The 23,269-nt window shown below is 30.6% G+C and overlaps 5 protein-coding genes across 5 annotated transcripts; 3 read left to right on the forward strand and 2 right to left on the reverse strand.

Moving 5' to 3' along the window:
- Window positions 1-416: 416 nt before the first annotated feature.
- On the forward strand, window positions 417-1,552 carry HELRODRAFT_73207 (hypothetical protein; the record flags this gene model as incomplete). Its single annotated transcript, XM_009013733.1, has 2 exons — window positions 417-470; window positions 1,328-1,552. The coding sequence occupies 2 exons, from the start codon at window positions 417-419 to the stop codon at window positions 1,550-1,552; spliced, it is 279 nt and encodes a 92-aa protein (XP_009011981.1).
- A 1,466-nt stretch (window positions 1,553-3,018) lies between these two features.
- On the forward strand, window positions 3,019-4,779 carry HELRODRAFT_168036 (hypothetical protein; the record flags this gene model as incomplete). Its single annotated transcript, XM_009013734.1, has 3 exons — window positions 3,019-3,075; window positions 3,246-3,296; window positions 4,000-4,779. The coding sequence occupies 3 exons, from the start codon at window positions 3,019-3,021 to the stop codon at window positions 4,777-4,779; spliced, it is 888 nt and encodes a 295-aa protein (XP_009011982.1).
- Window positions 4,780-6,085: 1,306 nt separating this feature from the next.
- Window positions 6,086-7,352, forward strand: HELRODRAFT_168037 (hypothetical protein; the record flags this gene model as incomplete). Its single annotated transcript, XM_009013735.1, has 2 exons — window positions 6,086-6,204; window positions 7,034-7,352. The coding sequence occupies 2 exons, from the start codon at window positions 6,086-6,088 to the stop codon at window positions 7,350-7,352; spliced, it is 438 nt and encodes a 145-aa protein (XP_009011983.1).
- A 3,420-nt stretch (window positions 7,353-10,772) lies between these two features.
- HELRODRAFT_143196 (hypothetical protein) lies at window positions 10,773-11,357 on the reverse strand (the record flags this gene model as incomplete). The annotated part of the gene is made up of 1 exon (XM_009013736.1): window positions 10,773-11,357. A coding segment is annotated over one exon (585 nt), but the record flags the coding sequence as incomplete, so codon positions are not given.
- A 5,028-nt stretch (window positions 11,358-16,385) lies between these two features.
- On the reverse strand, window positions 16,386-17,406 carry HELRODRAFT_168039 (hypothetical protein; the record flags this gene model as incomplete). Its single annotated transcript, XM_009013737.1, has 2 exons — window positions 16,386-16,546; window positions 16,992-17,406. The coding sequence occupies 2 exons, from the start codon at window positions 17,404-17,406 to the stop codon at window positions 16,386-16,388; spliced, it is 576 nt and encodes a 191-aa protein (XP_009011985.1).
- Window positions 17,407-23,269: the final 5,863 nt, after the last annotated feature.

Genomic DNA, 23,269 nt, shown 5'->3' on the forward strand with positions numbered 1-23,269 from the left:
CAATGATCAACGTTGCATGAGAGGTTGGTTATTTTCAGATTCGAGCACATTTAAAAAAATCAAGTTGCCATCAAACTTTTAATAGAATTTTACAAAGCGATGCAACTGACCAATGAAAGGCCTCTTCTTTACGCAGGTATTGTCACACAGAAGATTTTCAGCCAATCAGATTTCGGACGTCAGTTTTAAAATAATGTTATTGGCTGAATATATCTAATGAATCTATAACAAAGTTTAAGCTGTACATTATACATTGGATATGCTTGAGATATATAAATAGGAAATTTTTAAACATCGTCATTAATTTAACTAAAAGTTTATTTGAGTTGAGTTTATGAATCTGATGTAAAGTTTGAATTTCTGGTCATCACCTTTGCATTGTTTTAAATAAAAACTAATTGATGTTTTGCACTGAGATGGGAAGGAAAAAAATTCAAATCTCAAGAATTGAAGATGAGCGAAATCGACAGGTTCGTTGAAAATGTTGCAGACGTTTGTTCAAGTTAAATAACATTTAAAAAGATTACTTTTTAACAAACCTGAGAATGTTTTGTATGTCGGTTTAGATTAATTTTTTGAATTCTGAAATTGTTCTTTTATCTTGCAGATTAATTATAGTTGGCTTCTTATTGCTTATTATTTAACTAAATAATCTAATTTTACAGCTAATATTGTACACAAACTTCAATATTAATAAACAAAATACGAATGCGCTAAATAAAGACATGAAATTAATTCAGTGTAAGCTAAATTGAAAGATAAAATAAATTATATAATGTGTCCAAACTGGAGCATTTAAAAAATATATGAAAGTTATAAAAATTATCAATTTAAGTAGTAAAACCATGTTTTTTTAAGTTAAAACAAGTGTTGACGGGAGGCCATAAAATAATGAGTAGGAACATTATTTCAATTTTTGAAATGATTTCATTATTCAGGAAAATGTTAAATTAGCGTATCTCTTATCATAATGAAATGTAATAATATGAAGTTGAGCAAATATAATTTTAAGTTTGAGTGAAAAATAAAGTTTTATTTTATGATTTGGTGTAGTAGATAAATATTTGGATAGAGTTAGGGCACATACATCGAACAAGCAGCACGGTTTTCCGACTTAACCGACAAAGACCAATGAAACATAATTGACTGGAAAGATGAACGAATAATTATATAACAAGTTATATGCTATTAAAAATCGTTGACGAAGCGATATTTTGCGATTCTGATGTAATAAATATAGTAAGCAAATTCAGTATTTGATTATGTTAAAGGTATCTTTTGATTTAAAATAAGCGCTAAAAAATAAAATATTCCATTGATACAACAGGTAACCTTCACAAAGAGAAAATTTGGTTTGATGAAAAAAGCGTACGAGCTAAGCGTATTATGTGATTGTGAAATTGCTCTGATAATGTTCAGCGGCACAAACAAGTTATTTCAGTATGCAAGCACAGATATGGACAAAGTGCTTCTCAAGTACACCGAATACAGCGACCCACACGAAAGCAGAACGAACAAGGATATCATCGATGTTTGTGCAATATTTTTTTAATTTTTTTAAGTTAATGATTAAAACTATAATTACAATTAATCCAAATTTATTGTTGAATTAAAACGCTGATTTAAACCATATTGCTTTTTTAGTTAAAACGCCAAATCTCCAAGCTAGGCTTGAAACCAAATTTGCCTACTTTATTCCAGAGATTATTGTTATTGATTATTCAAAAAAGTTCCACTTTTTACTCATTTTATTCAATTATTTTCCATACAAATCTATTGGTAACTGTCTACTATAGCTTAGTTGCTATATTTTAACTTAAAGATCACATTTGACGACATTTCCAACTTTACTACTTAGAAACTTTCAATTTTATCACACAACAATCTGCTTGACAAAATTATTGTTTCTACTGCAAGCTTGATCGCCGCAACAGTTGATTTTTACAGTTTGCTTTGCCATTGTTTCACTCAACATGTCTAATGTAATTCATTCCGTTATTTGTGCTTGAGGAAAAAAGATTGTATTAGTACGAAAATACTTCAAAAGTTGTCACTCAGCCTTGGCTATAAATAACATGTCAAACTGAAATTATTTTTTACGGCATTTTCCTTTACAACCAGTACATATGTTATAACATTCAGGTATAAGATTACTTCCACATTTTTTCATCATTCTTGAATTTTATAACTTCTGGGATAACGTGCTTATTCATCATCGTTGAAACGTCACTACACTATCTTGTTACGTAGTTCATTTTGACATCTGTAACACTTGTAAATATCCTCAGCACTATTAAACCTAATTGCTCCGACTATCCTTATACTACTGCAAATATAATTCAGACATTTTCGATGTTTATTTTCTATGCCAATCTGTTTCAAATGCCAGTTTCCATTTTTTTTTACTTCCATGGTTTAATCCTTACATGCATACACTATGCTCAGTGTTCTGCTAATGTGAAGTTTGATAAATTTTGCAAATGCTCGCGTGACTTTTGAGTGTTTGTTTAAAATATATTTTATTTAGTAGTTATAATAAAGTGAAATTATGATACAAAGGGGGATAATTTTTCTTGGATTCGGAACCCGAAGCTGGAGTCGGGAGATGGATTTTTTGAGGGACCGAATATTTTTCATCCGACTCCGGCCCACCGGTTGTGCGTGCTGCTTGGTGTATGGTGCTGCTTCTGCATTCGACTAAAAGGATTACTTCTTATTCGCTATATAAATTTTGAAAATTTAAATAACATTATTTTTGTAGCGTTCAATAAATGTTTTTAGAGTTTTGGTTGCATACATACAAGGGGCAGTGTATCAAAGATGGTTTTTGATAGCTTAACGGCACATGGTGACATGCCAATGACCCTTTAACTGCACATATGCTAATTATCCTTAGCAAAAAATATGCTATCAGCACATATGCTAATGACCCTTTAGTGTCATATGCTAATTATGAAATATTTCTGCTAATCACCATACATAACTGCTTTTTATAACGTGCACGCATATATACAATATATGCCCAGTACACATTGCTCGGAAGATAAGAACGCGTTTGAGTGCGACGTAGTCAGGGTTCGTCGCGTGGAAGCGTGCGTTTGGTCTGTTGCGCACTTCTAAAATCTGAGCCGCTCTGCCGATCAACTAAAAAAGTAATTTAGATTGAAATAACAATGCCGAATGAATGAAATATTTTAAAACAATGTCGCAAAATAAACTAAATGTGAAAAACAATTTGAATGAAGATGCTTAAGAAGAAGGAAGTGAAGAGGGACGGATCGGACGACAACGTTCCTGTGAGTTTCCATTTGCTGCTATGAGTGAAAATTTGAAAATTAATAATAAACATTGTTGGCATGACTTGAACAATTTATAAAAATCATTTTTGTATTTTACTATTGGAAAAATTGTTAACTTATTATTTATCATAAAATAAAATGAATAGTCATGTTTATTTTAAGATTATTTAAACTGTTTGACTTTTATTTAAGCCCAAAATGATATAATTAATGTTTACTCGAAATACATGAGAATTCTGTTAACTAAGAAAAACCTTCCATCTAACTCAACCATACATATATACATTGAACATAATACTTTTACTATCAAGAATAATCAAACAGCAAAAATTTATTCTAAATTAATTTCCGAAAAGTTCGTCATTTTACTGAAAATAGCGACATTTTAATTTTGCAAAGTTTCCAAATAAAAGTCCAAATTTTGATGCCGAAAGTGTTTGTTCCTCGGAGACATCCTTCACTAATTGCATGCCCTACTGCCACCATCACCATTTTTTTCGGCACCGTAATTTCCACCAAACGACACCTCACCAACCGCAACATTTCCATCCCTGTTCCCAACAAAAGACGGTCCCAACAAGATCGTCATGTTACTTGGAGTTTGTTAAATCCAATCGTGAAAGAGTAACTAGAATTTTTTAAATTTTAAATTTATATAAAAAAATGAATGAAAAATTTGAAAATTTAAACATTTCTTAAGCCATATCCTGCGGCTCCAATGTCAGTTCCTCTCCATCATCAACAGCAAAACAATCTTTCCGGACAGCGCGGATTTCAATCGTTTGAATTCCAACAAATAAATGAACATCAGATTAATCAGCAAAAGTCGCAAAACACTGTCAACTACAACAGCTTAGCAACAACGCCAAGCAATGAAGGACCTTTACCTATGACGAATTTCCAAAATAGTGACAACCAATCAAACAGTTATAGTTTAGATACAAACTGCAATCTTCAACATTTAAATCGACTTTTTCTCACGAACAAAACTTATTCACCGTCGACAAATTGCAATTCATCATTCAAGTACATCACTTCGTCGTCGTCATCGTCCAGGCCTCCGTCATCTAATGATTTGATCGATTTGAGTTTAACTTCCGGTTTCTCTAATCAACAGAATCTTCAAATCCTTCCTTACGATTACCATAAGTTTAACAAACATAATAACATCGTCTTCAGTGGCGGCTCCACGACTTCGAGCAGTACGTCCTACAACGGTAAAAATCAAAGTTTTTGTAACGTATTTTCAGACACGTTAGTTAGTTCAAAAATATCTAAAAATGTTTCTAAAAATTTTCCTGACGAAAACATTAGTAGTACAACATATTACGACTGCGCAAGATTCAACAAACAATGCATCAGCTCAGTGTTCGGACGAAATGACCATCTCACTCGCTTCAGTTGCTTGTATGAAAAAGAGCAAATGAAGAGCGCAACACAAAGACCTAATGATCATGTACGTTGGAGTTTAATATTTTAATCATTTCACTTCAATTATAAATTTACAGAAATGACAAAAAATTGAGGCAAATGATAATGAAAACCAATTTTTTTCTTAAGTCACTTTTAATTTTATTTCACATTCAGTTGTAATTAAATAAAAAAAATTTCTCAAGTTACATAAATAGTCTTAAAATTGATTATATGGTGCCTATTTTATCACGTTTATGCACATTAGAGTGCATTTGATGATCATCATGTAGATCTGATGAACTTAATGTAGATGTATTGACAGAAAAGTTCAAAATAAGTTTGCGAAATCTTTCAAGATAGCAGTAAAACAATTAAACAATTATTCATTCGTATACAAAGCACTTAATTTGCAATTAGAAATTACATTTCAAAGTTTCAAACGCAGCCAGGGATATTAATGAAGGTAATTTAATAAAAATGTTGAAAATTGAGCATTACGACAAATAGCAATGTAAACTTAATTACAATCAATTTTCTATTAATATTTAGAAGCATCTTCATCTTGTGACTCTGCCCACTCAGCAACAGACAGCAGGTCGCAAACGCTTAATGAAATTACATAATAAGCACCCTTGTCATCTTTAGTCATTTTTAATTTAGTCCTCATAAAATTCGATTTTTCCTCTAACTTTCTTGGTTTTAAAGTTGCACAATAAAACAGTACATTGATTTAAATAGGATATGGAATTCTAAAAATCACCAAATTCTACAATTCTCTACTCCAAATGCCTTTCTGCGTGAAGAGCTTTTCTACTTTTTTTAGGACTCAATTATTTTTTTCACTATTAAGTTTGATTTTGAAGCAAAGAAGCATTTTTCAACTTACTCAGTCTTTATAAAACTGCGTTCAAACAAAATTTTGTTTATCTCTCAGATTGAGAAACAAACTAGCTCTACCAACTAAAAATAAATTTGTTACGCCATCTTCACATGATGGATAAAAGTTGAGACGTTCAGAAAAAAACCTGTTTGCCTTTCTTAGCCTCTTTGTTAAATTCACGAACGACTGCAACTGATTTTGGAGTCTGTTATTTTTTCTGGTTCCACGCTGAGCATATCAAAAGATCGTATTGAAATTAAATAGATCGTCAACTTAGCTTCTTCTTGTTACAAACGCTTTGGTATCTATCTACTTCAATGGAATTATTCTAAATCCTGTTCCAATAAAATAATAAAACGTTGTATGTAAAACTTTGTTTTTTGCTAATGAAATCTTGAAATGTACAAAAAAGCCAAATAACTTCGTGCTAAAAAGAAACAAAATAAAAAAATCGACAGTCCTTCGTTTACCCTTTCATTGAAGGCAGAGTTGCATGACGGGACTTCGACGTTCATCAAACGCAAGTGGTCAATTGTGTCGTTGCAACAAATTTTGTCACATTGCTAAATTGATTTTACTTACAGTTATTTTTGAATCGTTGGATGGCAGACAGTAAGCCAAGTATAATCTTTTTACCGGAAATTTTCAGAACTGTGGTGAAGAAATTTTTAAGCGTTCGTTCTTTTTGACTCTAAAAGAATCGTCGTTGTTGTTTTTGCTATCATAATCACATGTTTTGCTAATGTCAGCGATAAGTATTCTTGGCAGTGAAATCTTGTTGCTAAAGCCAGAGATAATGTCACTCTAAAATATTTCCGCATACGTAGGATAGGATGCATGTTTACGCTTTTCAAATTTTAACGATAAAATGAACAAAAACTGGTACAGATATGACTGACACTTTATATTTTCATTTTTATTTTGAAATAAATTTTCTCAAAGATTGACAACCCGATTCTCAACTCTATCCCACAAAACATCAGACACGGTAAGATTGTCAAAATTTTTCACTAATATTGTATAAAGGATGTTATTGATATTAATTATTTAAATGTAATTGATTGACATATGTAAACATTTAAATAGTTAAACTGTAACGCTTTAAAAACAATTTTACAAAATCATGGATCTGAACTCTTATTATTATTATTCAAGATAAATCCAACGAAAATATTTTTTGCGAAAATGGTTGGTCTTATTTCGATCCTTCTCAAAGACCCAATCTCTCTCAAACATATTGGTTGAGTAAATTTGTATGCTTTTCTTTCAACTTTATGTAATTTTAGATAGCTTATTGTAACTATTGTTTCATTCCAATGACCCGATTTTAGAGATTGTCTAGAGTAATTTATTAAAGAGATATTAAATTAATTCTACATTCATATTGTTTGATTAAAAAAAAAAATTATATTATAAATGACTAACTTTCTGTTCAACACAGGTCTTCAAAGTCACTTCAGACTCAGAGCTTATCTTGTCAGTCAAACATCAAAACGGAACCACTGTCACCGAAATCAAACACAATCTTGACCGAAGTTTCGACTCATGAACATCTTGGTGGCACAAAATCAAATAATGTCATCGTGACTAATAATATATACAACATGAACAAAATACACTTAAAGTCTTTTAAGAGCTGTGAATTTGAATCTGAAAACAATGGAAATAATCTGGAAAAATTTGAAAAAAACTGTTCTAGCAGCATTGCTCGTGATACCAATACAGAGAAAATATACAAAAGCAGTTTTAAAGATTGTTGAAATGTTTGAGACATTTGCAGATTAACGATTTTTCAAGAGTAACTTCTGAATAAACAATGCTCACATTTAAACAATCCCTTTAGCATGGCTGCAGGAATTAATAGAAAATCGTTTTGTTGTTATTGTCCACTAAAGCAATTCATGCGCGAAAATAAAAAATAGAAACAATGACAGCAACAACAATAATAATAAATACAATTTGAATGAATAGCTAATTAAGAAATGTTTTGAAATGAATTATGTGAAATTGTGATTAATACGTATTTTAAATTTGTTGTATGATTTGTTATATGTATATATAATTATGCTATTATAATCCTGTTGTGTATAATACTACAAAAATTGATTTTTCATTCTGTTTTCAATTCAGCTACAAATTTTTTTTGTTTAATTTAAAGATAGCATATTGTTTTTAATCTTTATAAAAAGATTTCGTAAATTTGCATTTTAAATAGGATTAAATGGTTAAAGGTTACTCTCTCTCTTGCGTTTGCTTCAGGGGTTTCAACGACTAATACACACAGCGTATATGAATACGCATGCAAACCACGCATCATACACATTGCATATAGTAGGCGGAGATCTCTTTGTATTCGAACCCAGTCATTGCTATTGCTATTGTGCCAAGACCAGGCGCCTTTAACCATTGAGCCATCACGCTGCCCTAACTTGCATGTTGGCCAATTTTGTTTTCCGAAAATTCCTGACCAATTTTATAAATTTCTCGAAAAGAAAGTTTACGGAATTAAAATTTCATCTTTCGTTTTTCATTGGTTTTTAAATCTTCCATTTTTGTTTCTTGCTTTCTTATTTGTTGAACATATTCCTATTCGCGGAAGCTTCGGTTGTTTTATTTTTACTTGCTTTTATGTTTGTAATAAAATTCTTGATTTTTTCATTTTTCTGACTTTTCTGATTTTTCATTTCACATCTATCAAGTTTATCGTTTGTCCATCAGGCGACCTCCGTATCCCTTTTTTGCCGGCTTGCATTTGTTTTTTTCTTCTTCATACTTCTTTTGATTGTTTGAAATTTTTACCTTTTTTGTTTTTGTCACTTAGCTAGACCATATTTTTCCATAACGTTTTCCAGATCAGTGTTATCTTAATTTTGAAATTCCAATTTTTGACATTATTTTAACATCTTTCTAGTTTTTTTTTTTCACGGAATACCTCAAATTCATCATCTGAATAATTTGTCAACTTTTAACATCTCTCGGGCATATCTTATATCCAGCACACATTATTTTTTCATTCGATGAATTATATTCAATTGATGCTTTTTTGCTTTATTTTCAAACATCACACTAATTTCATAGATATGTTTTTTTCTGCAACTGACTCTATGATTTTTTAGTTTTCTTGGCTCCCATTTATTGTTTTCTCTTAATTTTTCTCATTTCCTTTTTATTTTAAAGCAACACTTTATTTGTTGACAAAATAATATTTCAGATAAGGAAGTCTTGGAGCGAGTTGAGGTTTCCAGCCTTTACACTTTCTTTAAAAAGCCCAAATTATTAAGATGGCTACATGAAAATGTCTGTCAGTTGACTTTCAATGCAATACAAAAAATGCTTTAAAGAAACTCAAAAATTTGGTTCCTAAATTAGTAGGCTCTTTATACTCTATGATCAAACGAGCTCACATCAGGGTACCAAGCTATTTTAGAAATTCAAAAAGTTGTGCCACACTATTAAAAACTACTACACATTCCGTAAGGGTTTTTGTAATGTAAGCCTTATGCAACACCTCTGAACTCAGGATCGCTGAATAACTACTACCATCTACAAACCAACTTGTTCATTAATTCAGTGTTAAAACACGTCCTATAAGCAATGCCGGTTAAAATAATAAATTCAACAGACAGTAACTTAATCGCAGTACAAAAGAAATTATTAATAAAATTATAGTATCTTACTTACAGTACCATACTAATACACACCATACAACACGTTAATTTTTTATATTAATATTTAAACACTTAACTCATTTTTATTATTTTACATTCTTGTTAATTATATTGCATATTTTTATTTTGCATATTGCATACATCGTCTGTCGGAGTCTGATTTTTAAAAATATGAAAAAAACTTGTTTTTTTGACAATGTGTTACGAAATATCATTTATCGGTACCACAGACTGAAAGAAACTTTCTGCTTTCAAATTAATCGTAATGTTAGCTCTCAATAAATTTCATTTCTGAATAAATCTCGACTGTTCTCTTTCAATTAAACATTTTTTAAAACTTACATTTGACTAAGCACATTTTTGATACAGCAATGTTTTTGTTATATACTTTTATTTAATATGATATTCTTTTCTCACTGTCAGTTACAAGCCGGCAAACAAATTTATTAAAATGGTTATGATTATTGACACCAAAATGCACTATAAAGAATATAATCAATGAAAGCACTACACAGGTAAAACATTTTTTATCACATAATTAACAAATCAATTATAAATTTTCGTAAAGGCAAAAGAAAACAATATTCGTCTATGTACAGAGGCCCTAAGTAGGCAAACAATAAAATAAAAGTTAAAAAATATAGTATTTGCATTGCGAAATATTTATGAAAATGGTTTTTTTCAACAAACATAAATTTTTAATGATTTACAAAGTAACGTTAAATCAAAACATTAGTTATTCGTGCATACTTTAATGTAGCTATGGGCTATTTATGCTTGCGATTAACTAGTTGAAGTTGATAGTCAAAACAACTATGTAAAGCTAAATGTTAAATATATATGGTTTGTTATAAGTCTTTGTTGTAGGGTGCAAGTTACTGATGACTAGTGTGTACGAAGGACGGTAATAAAGTCCCTTCAGTTCGGTGGTGAACCTCAAAACAGAAACCAGTTGAGATAATCCTCCTTATCTTCCTCTTCGTCGTCGCCCTTCTGCATTTTGACATTATTTTTTGTAACTGCATAATGTCTCAGCAATTTATCTGCAACTGTGAATTTTTTGTTCTCTTTTTTCAACATTTTAGTCATAGGTTTGCTCGAAAAAATTCTTAATTTATATGTGTCATTTTGTAATGGTTTATTTTTTAAAACATTCGCTTCAAGGGTTTTTGAAGAAACTTTCTCGTTCGCTCGTTTTATTTGCTTCTTCCTCCTGAAATTTATGACCTGTCTGTTCTTCACTGATATATTAGGATTCTGTTGAACATCGAAGTTAATCACGTTATTGTTTTCATTTTCAGAAAAATATTTTTGGCTCACGTCGGTAACTTTTTTAATTTTTGCTTTAAGTAAACTACCGGCTAAAAATCCAGAGTGACATTTTTCTACCCCGTGGTGACGACAAACTTGGTATTTGTCCTTGTGTTCGATCATTTGTTTCGACACAACTTTTGGTGTTCGGCACTTTCCATACACGCTCGGAGTGCCAGGAACAACGGTCCAGGCCATTGCACAATCACAACGAATAGGATTACCAATTATGTAAATCGCACCTTTCCATATCAACTTATCAAAAGCACAAGCATTTAATAATGGCAATCTATTGTATTCCAACTGAAGTTTTACGAGAGATTTTAAAGGTCGAAAAATGCCATTTGGTAAAGTGTTTATGTTATTATTTTGCAAATAAAGTCGTTTCAAATTTGTGAGTCCATTAAATATATCCGCTTCAAAAAAATTTAATTCACATTTTTCTAAATGGAGATCTTTCAATTTTTTCAACGAACTGAATGTGTTTTTGCTGATCATAACGATAGGGTTGTTGTTAAGCAGCAGAGTCTCGGCCGAGTGCATTCCTTTCATCATCAGAGGAAACAGAGCTTGAATTGCGTTGTGACTCAAGTCCAATATTTTCAATGATATCAATTTTTCAAATATTTTGGGCTGCAGATTCCCAATTTTATTGCGACGCAAATTTAATGATTCCAATGAAGAGAGACCAATAAATGCATCAGAATCTATGAAGTTGATGTGGTTCCGTGAGATGTCCAATTTCTTCAAATTGTCCAATCCAAGAAAAATGTTTTCATTCAGCCTCTAAATAGGCAAACAAAAAATATTTAATATTTTCATTTAAAAATATTATTATTGGTATTTCATTATTGTATTCCTAAAAATTATTATCAAATGTCATCTTTTCTTGATTTTATTCTCAAACATAGTATAAGAACGCCCACAATCTATTTACATGATAAAATGATAATTTTGTCACCAATTGTGACATATGAACACATGTGTCATGCTCGTATCAGAAGTCACACTCAAACTACAGGCAGGTAGTGGTTACCATCAATATAGAGTTGACATCAATTATTTCATCAGTTGTCACTTGCCATTAAACAAAATTTAAGTCTTCTACTGATTTAACTTTAGTTAATTTCATAATATCCATTCATCAACACCAAAAGATAAGTCAACTTATGAAGTAAGGATCAAAGTGTATTAGAAGAACCAGACACAACAATTTGAAAGTTGTCAGCGAATGTATGGTTTTTGAAATTGTACTCGATTATAATGTCAAACACATCAGTTTTGTGCAAAAAAAGCAGGCCAGGTACAAACAGCTACCAACAACTACATTAAAAGTTCGCAGAGTTTTAATAACCAACGGTCAACGCTGTCAATGAATGAAATGCGGTTGGAACAAACCACTGAACGTTGCTTAGATTCATAGAAAAGAAAGATATACCAATGAAAACTTGCGCACATTTAAGACCTGACTAACTGTATGTATGTTTTCAGCTAATAGACACTGTTGAAAAGTAAGTAGCCTTACAAAAATGTGCCATAACAATTACAAAATATTTCCGCTAACTTGAATTTTACATTTAGTTTCAGCTGCTTGGCAATACATAAAAATCTTAAGAAACTGACCAAATGACTGGATTTGATCAAAAGAAGTAATTGAAAACATGCCGCAACTGTAAGTTAATTGTTGAATGTGGAAGAGGAAAGCAAGAATGAGGCTTCTGTAACAAAATAAGTAACGTCGCTAACTTACAAGACAGAAATTTAAAGAAGTAATGGTAAGAAGAATTTCAGTTTGTAACAATAATTTATTGGTATAGCTTATCAAACTAAGAAAAATTGAAGGCCGCAATAATTTAAACCACATCCCACACGTTATTTGGAGTATAATTAAGTTAAGAAAATCATCATAATACATTCATAATAAAATACTATTGTACAGCTAAATGTTAATAATTTTGTTAACAGAAATATGGTTTCGGTCGAAATTGATCTCAGAAAGACTTGTGGCCCCCAGGAACATCTCTTGAGACAGTGATTTGATGCGGTTCTCCTGCATGTCGATGCTTTTCAAACGACGAAGCTCCTTGAAGAGACCTGCGTTAAATAATTTTTTTAATTTAGTTTTTATTTTATTTAATCAATTTATTCAGGCACAGCCAGGAGACCAGAAGCTCAAGTAGCATAAGCTTATATGGCTACTCTACAAACAGGAAAAAATACACAGAAAAAAATTTTAAAAAATTTGCGGCCCTCTATGTAGGATGCCCTGATGTCAGGTTTTTGGCCAAACTTTTTCTATAGCGAATAAAACAAAATTACAACCTGGTTGATACGGTGATATTTTATTACTTTGTTTGATTGTTCGAAAATAATTTTTTCATAATTTTACCGAAGAGTACATTTTTGTAGAAAATTTAAAAATTTAGCCAGGAAACAATGACTAATTATCGATTTAAAATTTAGAAGTGAAAATCAACGGTGAAATGATGCATCAAAAACCGCTTTTAACATCTACTCCGAAAGATGTCCTTTGTGAACAGGCCATATTCAGGAATTAATTTGTAAATAAATAATTGTCATTAAACAACAAGTTAAAAATAAATTATGAAAAACCTTTTTTAGAATTTTTAATTCAATTCATTTTAATTTATTAATTTAATTAATTAATTATATCAATTTATTATTTAAATTAATTCAATTTAAACTTTTAAAACATATTTATTTTTTGTTAATTAATAAAGAAGCTGTAAGTTAATGACACGTCATAAAAATGTGTGGCAAGGTATTTTCGATGAAAAGATTCATGACAATTTTTGAGAAGATTTCTCTAAGCGAATGAAATAGAAAATGTTTCAAGGTCGGTATCCAACACATTTCAAACTGAAGAATCTGATGTTGAATTTTTAAATAACTTTAAAATTTTCTAGTTTTTCATTTGTTTAAAAGCAGTTGCGGCTTCTTTTAATACAAACATGGCACAAATTTTAATTTGTTAAAATTAAAACGATTTATTTATTTTTGACAGATTCATGGTTTGTCACATACAACAACCTAAATTGATATAAAATAGTGTCTTGAAATATAAAAATTTATTTAAAAATATTTTTAAAAATTATTATAAATTTCTTATAATTAAATTCTTTTTAATTTTAACCAGAAATTTCAAAAAGAACACTAAAACATCAGAAATGGAAATTGAAAGGAAAAAAACGACACCTTATCCCTCCAACAATTATAGAAACACCTTAGAAAAAAATATTTTTGTACTTTTTTTTAACTTTTATTCAATTTCTTTTTTATTTTCCAAACTTAATTTAATGGTTTGACACTGATGTACGTTCACAAGGGCATAAATCTAGTTCTTGAAACTGTTATAAAAAAATTCTGATCTAAGCAACATCCATAAAATGAACTTGAATGTAATTCTTCTAAATTGTTGAAGCAATAATAACGTTAAAATATGACATCACCATTTTGTATGATTTGTTTCAGCGCAGTAATTTCTAATAAAATCAACCATCCCTTCCCCCATTGTTAACTTTTTGATCCACTACTACCTGATCAATCAATCAATCAATGATCCTCCTTTGTCCATCAGGGGACCGTCGAGACCGATGGTGTACATCTAAGCATGCTTTTTACATTTCTTTTTTTTCCAAAAACCTTTTCTATCTTTGGCCAGTTTTATTGAAGTTAAAATAACAACACCAGTCCATTCAGTAATGCCGTCTATCCATTTCTTTGCAGGTCTACCAGCTTTTTTCTTCCAATCTCTTTTCTTCATTAGTACCATCTTAATCAATCTGTCTTCCCTCATTCTACAAATGTGTTCAAAAAAATTCCAGTTTTCTTTCTCTGACTTTGTCATATACACTTTTCTGTCTTCCAAGTTGATTTTTGATGGTTTCGTTCTTTGCTTTCTGCCTCCAACTGATTCCAAACAAATTTCGGTAACACAATCTCAAATGCTTCCAATCTGTCTTTGTATCTTTTCTTTATTGTTCATGTCCCACATGCATAGAAAAGCTTGAAAAAACGCAAGATTCTATCATTCTCAACTTTGTTTTTATAGATATATTTCCACTTTTCCATATTTCCTTCAATGATGCAAACATTTCATGGGCTATTGCTCTCCTTCTGTCAATTTCTTTTGTGCAGTTGTTGTCACAGGTTATAAGACTGCCAAGAAACACAAACTGGTCTACTTGTTCGAGTTTTTTTGATTCTATCTGAAATTCCGCATTGTTTCTGCCTTTCTCCGTAATCATCACCTTCGTTTTGTCTTTGTTAAGATGCAACCCAAGATCTTTTCCACCAGCATGTGTTAGTTCAATTAGCTTCTGTAGACCTTCTTTACTGGAAACTAGAAGATCAACAAACCTTAGACCTTTGACAGTTCTCCTTACTATGTCAATTCCACCCGATTCAGAATTTTCCATTTTTTGTTGGTGATATTGGATCGCCCTGTCTGCTTCCAATGCCTGCCTATTGTGATATTGGATCGCCCTGTCTGCTTCCAATGCCTGCCTTTATCCAATTCCCAAGTTTTGTACCTATTATTACCGACATTTTTGATTCTTCATAAAGACTTTCGACCCCAGCATCTCGAATCAGACTTCCGACTGTAAAAACTTTGTTCAATATTTGCATTAAAAGTTTTTTTTATAAAACACCTCAGCGTGACAAAATAAAAATTATTCTTAAAAAATTCACGTAAGTTAATATAATACATTTTTTCTTTGCGTAATTATTTTATGCTTGTCATGACTGCATAAAATAAATCATTGCGTGTGACATTATTGCTTCGAAATTTTGCAAAAACGCTACTAGAAAAAAATGTTCAAAAATCTTCTGCATATAATAACTGAATTTTTGAATATAAGTTGAGTATAGTCTTATGGTTTAATGTTGATCCTGCCCGCATTGTGGTTATAAAAGCTGATAATAGAATAGCTACAAAGCGTTGAAATATTCCAGTGAATTTGGTAAAGATGGAAAATGTTGATTAAAAATTGAAGTTCTAGCGAAAGACTTTGATGTATCACGGAGAAAAGATACATAAAAACACGAGACTTTATGGCAATTGCCTCGCCTCGCAACACAACTGCGCCATGCTAGCAACGCTGCATGTTCATTTGGAAATAAAGGCGTAATTTTAAGTAATGTTTGCCCACCACAACTTAAATATAGGAATGAATTTTTTTATACATTTAACATAAAAGTTACACCAATTGTGCGTATTATGAAAATATAAAAACGCTCTACATTTTTAAAAATTGAAAACTGAAAAACAAATTACAAGCTTGATATATAAACTCATCATTCTTTTTCGCATTTAACATCTTTGATTTAATAATGCAACAAAAATGTTATAAAAAAAATATGGCATCGTTTTTTAACTCAATTTTATAAAAATAATTGTTATCAATAAAGTATCCAAAAATGAAATTTCGCCAGTGTTTTCTTGCTTGACGGTTAAAAGACTGCGTGTGCATTGTTAGGCATCCAGTTTAATATAAACTGCCTGCACCATCTAACTACTGCAGATGATGGCATATCATTTATTATATGCAGCTTGAAACACATGATATAATTAAGCTCAAGGAAATTGAAAACAAGATCATTTGAAAATTTGTGTTTCATAAAATCATTGGTTTTGCCTCTAGCAATGGGATTGTAAAGAATGAAGGTAAACAAAAGAAATATAAATGTTCATCTAGTTTTTTGAAGTCAAATAATATTTAATAATCAATAGTCAAATTAATTACAAACAAACGAGCAGACGAAAAATTGAAAAAATCAAATTGTTATTTGTCACAATCGCACTGCGTCATCAAAAGCATTGTTATAACTAGTAAAAGACTTTGCCAAAGGTACAAAAGGACTTGGAGAATAAACCAGATGAGTGAAGCCATACTGTGATACATACTGCTGGACTGCCAACTTATCAAGGTGCCACGCATAATGTGAGCTAGCTAGTTCGTTCGTGCCGTCAACCATCGTGAAGCAATTAAATGGAAAGATTGACAACCAAAAAAAGAAATTTAATTAGAAGCACAGGACACAAGTGTCTGCCAAAAATTAGCAATTTCAAAAAGCATTTGTTTAAAATTTGACATTATTATTTAAAGTCTTCGTGCGGTTTAGGCATGTGAACGATATTTCTATTAAGAATCAGAGCGTATTTTGTTATTGAAACTTAGCCAAAATTAAATTTTGTGATATTTTACATTACTACAACGCATGAAAATTAAAAAAGTCAAGCGTTTGTATTTTTTTTCTAATTTTTCGTCAGATCAATGAATTGAAAATTCAATTTAAATCCGAGGTTCTTATAACCATACGATCGCAATCTAATTTTTGGCATCTTCAAGATAACGATTCTTTTAAATTTCAAATAAATTACATTTATGAACTAACCTTTTGGAAGTTTTGATATATTATTCTTTTTCAGATTGAGCTTTTCTAGACAATCGTTCAATCCTTGAAATGAATCTCCATAAAGTTTTAGGTCAGTTTTTTTGTGGTTGCGCCAGATTTTAATCGATCTCAGCGATAAATCAGCAAAAGCCCAGGGTTGAATCTCCTTAATCTTGTTTTCACTCAAATCTAAAAGCGCATATGTTATGTTTCTGGTGTACTTGGTGTGGTAAAAATTTGGTACAGAAGTCAGTAAGAGGTCTGTGCATTCGAGATCTTCATCGGCATAGCAGTAGCATCTCTCCGCCGGACATTTCATTGGGTCTTGATAAGTATTCAACTGAGATGAAACCAACACAAAAATTTCAAAATATCCAAAAATACCAAATACCACAAAATAAACAACTATATTCATGTTAAACGTTTTTATTTAGACAAGTATAAAAGATAAATATTAATTATTTGCTGATGTTTATGTGCATGGTTTAATAAAATTAAATAAATTGTATTGGTATCCTTACGTATCAGTATAAAAAAAACGTGCAACAAACAAAAGTAAGAACATGTTTTATTTGAAATTATTCACACCCGACTCAAAATTATTAACTTTCTCCATCTCACGCTATGACCAAAGCGCACAATACGCACAAAAACTCGCAACAAGAGGACTTAACGTTATGGGATAGATAAACTGCAGATGAATGTATAAGTATTCTAATTCACGCGCGCTCACAAAACACATGCAATTATTGCCATTTGATATACATACGTTAATACACATTGCAAATATATAGTAAGAACGTATATAAATATATATACAAAATATATTTTTATTTATTTTTATTTGTTTATTTTTACGTTTGAAGGCATCAGTCAATGCAAAACAATGAAGTGTTTGGTATATAGTAACATGTATTGTGTTTGTGTTTATAGAAAATAATCATTTTATTTCAATTCAATGATTGACTTTTATTTGAAATGATATGTCTCGAAACGCCTCTGTAATATGTACTAATATACTGTGTGAGTGCGTATGAAGTTGAAATAAATGTATAATGTATTTTTTCGTTTTATCGTTAGTAGGTTTATAATTTAATTCCCGTTTTACTTTTTCATTATATTTCATTTCATGTCGAGCATTTAAATTTTTGTTAACAGTCCAGACAAAACAGTCTAAAAACAAATGGATGATTTGCATTGGAGTCAGGCAGTCGAGACTAGACTAGCGACACTCCATAAACTAATGCAGCAAAATATCGACTGTGTATATGTTGCCTACAATAATTCCGAAACATTCTTTTGCTTACTGAAAATGTTCAAACAATCAAAAATCAATTTAATTACCAAACAATCAACCAAAATAACTTTAGAATTTTTTTTAATGAGTAAATAAAAAACCGATTTAACTCCACATTCTCTGCAGAAACGGCCAAATAAGTACTCAGTTTCAACAAAAGCAAAATCACTGAAAGGCTCATGACTAGCACGCAATTATTGCTTTCCGCATGAACAACTACAGACAACAACATCAACAATATTTTACGAAAGCCCAGCGTATTCGTCGCAAAAGAAAGATAGCAAAATATTAACGTTGCCACAAACACATCTTATTAATGTGGACGATTTAGTTATCCAAATAAAAAAATATTTTTCATGAAAATAAAAACAATATTGATTCTAAATGTACTTCGGAAATAAAAAGTGCTTACATTCACTCGTTCAAATGTGAACTTGCTGAGTTTTTGCACAATACCATCTCTGAGAAAACATTGGGAAGCTGCAACATCACAAGCGAGAACACGACACAACCAGAAGATTCGACGCCACGCACGAGCAAAGAGGAGCCATAAATGACCACTTATTGCAACATTTCCTATAGCATGAAAAATTTTATACAATAATACTAAAATTAAGTACATGTACCTGTTCTTGAACTTATGTGCTTGCACTTAAAGTATAACTATTGATAGTAACATGAATCTGTATTTAATGTATAACTACTAACATGAATCTGTACTAAAAAAATTTAATCAATTTTTTCTCATGAGATTTAATAAAGATTGAAGCTAATGAGCTTGAAAAAATTATTTGAATTGTCACCGGGTTGTTGGTAAAAATATTTCAGAAAATTTACATAGAATGTAAATAAAATGACAATATTGTAATTAAAAGATTCCCCAATACCGGGATAACCTTTAATTTTTTAGCAATGAATATTAACATATTTTTACAAACTCAAACGTAAATGGTGGTAGCCCAGAATATCTGAAAGAGGTTTTTTCGTAAAAGAACTGAAGTTGATGTGGGACATACGGGGTTTCGTCAGAACTGATGGTAATTCTTAAGAACAGGACAAATCTGGGTGACAGATGTGTGCAGGTTGCTCTGCTCAAGGTATGGAATGATCTTCCAACAAGATTGAAGCAAATCGTTCCAGAAAAATATTTCAGAAGAGAGTTAAAAACTTATTTGTTCAACAAAGCATTTAATCACAATACTATCCTTTGAGAAATGTCAATAGAAAGAATAGCATAATAATAATAATAATAATAATACAGCGCGTACAAAAATTAAATAAATGATTGGCAAATGTTAGATAGTCCAATAGAAATAATAATAGTCTTGTTTTGAAGGTAGTTCACAAAGCGAACTCTATGCTAGGTGTCATTGCCAGGAATTTCAAATACCTTTCAGATGAAGTTTTTGTAACTTTATACAAGTCATTGGTGAGGTTGCACATGGAGTTCGGTGTCCAAGTACGAAATCCTCACAAAGTTGGTTTTATAGAGGAGCTGGAAAAGGTTCAGACAAGAGGAACGCTTGTAAGAATATACTGCAGAGGTCTTCTATGTGAGGACCAATTGAGGAAATTAGTGTTGCCCTTTCAGGTCTACAGACGTCTAAGAGCCGATCTTATTTTCTCATATAGAATAACACATGGTCATCTCCCTGCCGATATTGTCCCTACGTTACTCTTTGCACATGATGTTTAAATAAGGGATCATGATTTCAAGCTAACTATAGGTTCTAGTCATAAAGACTACCGTAAATTTTCTTCAAATAGAATGGCGGAAGAATGGAACAAACTCCCTTCGGCCGTTGTTTACGCCATCTCCTTGAGCGGTTTCAAGTCCAGCAGTCGATGGTTATTATGGTGACTCCAAGTTCAGCTGGCTATCTAATTTCTAATTTGTATTTTTTTGAATTAATAATGATAATGATAATAATGATAATAACTCACCACATTTTGTATTATTAACGCGTAATCAGAATAAAAGAAGCTAGTTTCAAACAACAAATTGGCTAATTAAGTTTTAGGAAACCATAATTTTTTTACAGAGTTTGGGGGTATGGAACATATATATATAAATATATATATATATATATATATATATAATATATTATTTATATTATATATATATACAACAAATCTGTCAATATATTTTATCACAACCATTCATGTACCAGCTCGGATTTCCAATGCTATTGTTTTTCATAAGTGGTTGTATTCTGAAGAGCAATGCTAACTTTTTCTTCTTGCTTCTTCTGTTCACGTTTATATTTGATATTTCCAATAATGCATGATCCTACGTCAGTTATTTAACGTAGAGTTGTGTATGACTGAGTTTGGTTTTAAAAAATTAAGTTTGCCAGTGATTAAAATGCGCACATGATTTTATTTACGTATTTGACTTGGAATCACTTAAGCATGTCATGTCGTCTGAGCTCGGAAGGCAATCCAGACACTTTGCAGTGAATGGTTGTTTTAGTCAGAATGTGTTAAAAGGTCATTTAGGTTGATTGAAAAAAAGAAACTAAAAACCTGATTGTGGACGTAGAATTTCTTCACATATTTTGTTTATGTAAATATATATATATATATATATATATATATATATATATATATACATATACACGAGTCCCATCAGCCCCTTTTTTATGAGAATGTTCTATTTCTTTACAGCAATTTTAAGTTTTTAAAACAAAGCTTCAAAAGATAGATTGGAAAACTTACGACAAGCGTTAAGTCGGTTGAAAAACAAAAATTGAATGTTTGATTGAAAAGAACCAAAAAATAAATTTTGTAATTTTGTATTTGATAAAACACTTTAAATAATAGTTAATTAATCAATACGTTGTCGCATTATTTAAGAACTACTTCAAGTGATACGCAATGATGAAAACGTCAGGAAAGACTTTTTAAAATGTTATTGATATTTTAAAAATCAATAACGAGCCTGGCGTTGGTAATGTTTGTCTGCCTTCTGCATATATTTATATTTGACAAAACGTAGTTATGAAAAATGTTTTACATCAAAAAAGGACTTTTACCGCAAATTTTTAAATGATTATCATTTTTGAATTTTATAAAAATTACAAATAATAATAATTATGATAATGTTTCCATTCATTTTTACACTCTTCCTATCTCTCTCTCACCCTTTCTTTTTTCTCTTGCTCTTCTTCTTTTTTAGTTTCACATTTGTTTAACATAATAACGAAATTAGAAATTATGTCTTGAAAATTAAATAAAAAGTTTCATGTTTTGTGGAAACCAAAGCTTGGTAATTGAAAATTTTAAATTTTATTTGTTTTATTTTTTCAAGTTAGCATTTCATGTTTAAATTCAAGTGAAATAACCAAAAATCCAGAGTAAAATTATCGGCTATTGTGATTTCATAGCAAAAAAATGACTCGCATATACATTGTATAATGGAAAAAGGAAGTAGTTTACAAGCAAGTGTCATTTCTTGAACATTTAAAAATTGATTAAACATTGTGTTGATGAGTTCAAAGGATGCCTGGTTTGAAAACACACTTAGGTCTTTTTTACAATAGAAATTTTTTCAAAGTTTTTTTGTTTAATATAATTTTTTTGATTTAGCTACATCTGTTTTTGTTTGAAAAAGAAAGAGAGAGAGAGAAAGAGAGAGAGGGGGGGGGGGGGAGAGATAAATTTATTTTAAACAATATTTAATCAATATTTTATTTTTATTTATAATACGATTTTGCGACAAAATTTAACAGCAATCAGAAGAATGTGAAACTTGCAATCAAATACACTTGTGTGTATGCATCTGAATTTATCTTTGCGTGTTTGTTTACAAACTATATTTTTTAGAACTGTTTTTCATCGGCATAATCTCAAGAAATTATTGCTCTCTATATAAATAGAAATATAAAATGATCGTGTGTGTGACATTGAGAAATGGAGATATGCACATATGGAAATCTCATAATGACATTACAACCGGTTGCATGCAAATGCTTCGCGTTCCTCCGACATTCCTCCTCAAATATTTGTTGTTCTGCTAGTTTATGTCCTCGTTTAATATGTAAACGTCCTATACATTTTATATTTTATGTAATTTGTGTGCGTGTGTAGTGCGTATGTTTATACATATTTGTTTATTTATTTTTATTCATTTATCAAATTTATCTTTTTCAAAAAATATTGTGACGTGCGCGCAAAGTTTCAATTCAAGACTGACCAAGTTTCATGTGGGTGCGTACCAAATATTGAAGCGCAGTTTATTTACAAGGCAGCACGTTAAAAATATTTATTAAAGCTCAGAGCAGAAAATAAGATGCAAGATAATGAAAATAGCGAAATAAATTCCAATCCATCTATTCAGTGCTGTTGAACCACTTGTCCCGCATGCTTCATTTGCTTGCATTCCGCTCAGGCACATTTATGAGATGCATCGCTCCTTTAATTTGTTTCGATGGATGCTTCTCTGCCGGCTGATTTGTTGATTTGATTTTTTTTTATGTATGAACAACAGCATTATTATTGCTATTACATTTAAAAAAATATTTTATATGTATTTATTTATTGCTATATTTAGCTTCGTTATTTATTTGTTATATTCTTTCACTCAGTATCAGCAACTTTTAAACCTTTAATCATTTATATTTTATGAATAACTAATAATTTTTAATAAAACGTATTTTGCCAAAGTCATATAATGTTACATTTATTTCGAGTTTTTCTCAAAATTTTTTTCCGAAAAATATTCATGAAAACTTTATTTACAAGTTTCAATTTTTGTTGAAATAGTTTAAACCATTAATGTTGTGTTTATTTTTTCCCATCACCAATACAATCTCAATCTCAAACAAAACAAATATAAAAAAGCAAGCGCTTTTTTCTCGTAAAACACAAAAGTACAAACAATAATATTTTTGCAAAATCACTTTGTCCGTATTTCAGTAAGCACATCTTCTTGTTGGATCTGAGTCGTGGCTGCTAGTTTAAAAAACTACGAAATTAAATT

The sequence above is a fragment of the Helobdella robusta genome, assembly GCF_000326865.2.
Source record: "Helobdella robusta unplaced genomic scaffold HELROscaffold_12, whole genome shotgun sequence".
Taxonomy (NCBI): domain Eukaryota; kingdom Metazoa; phylum Annelida; class Clitellata; order Rhynchobdellida; family Glossiphoniidae; genus Helobdella; species Helobdella robusta.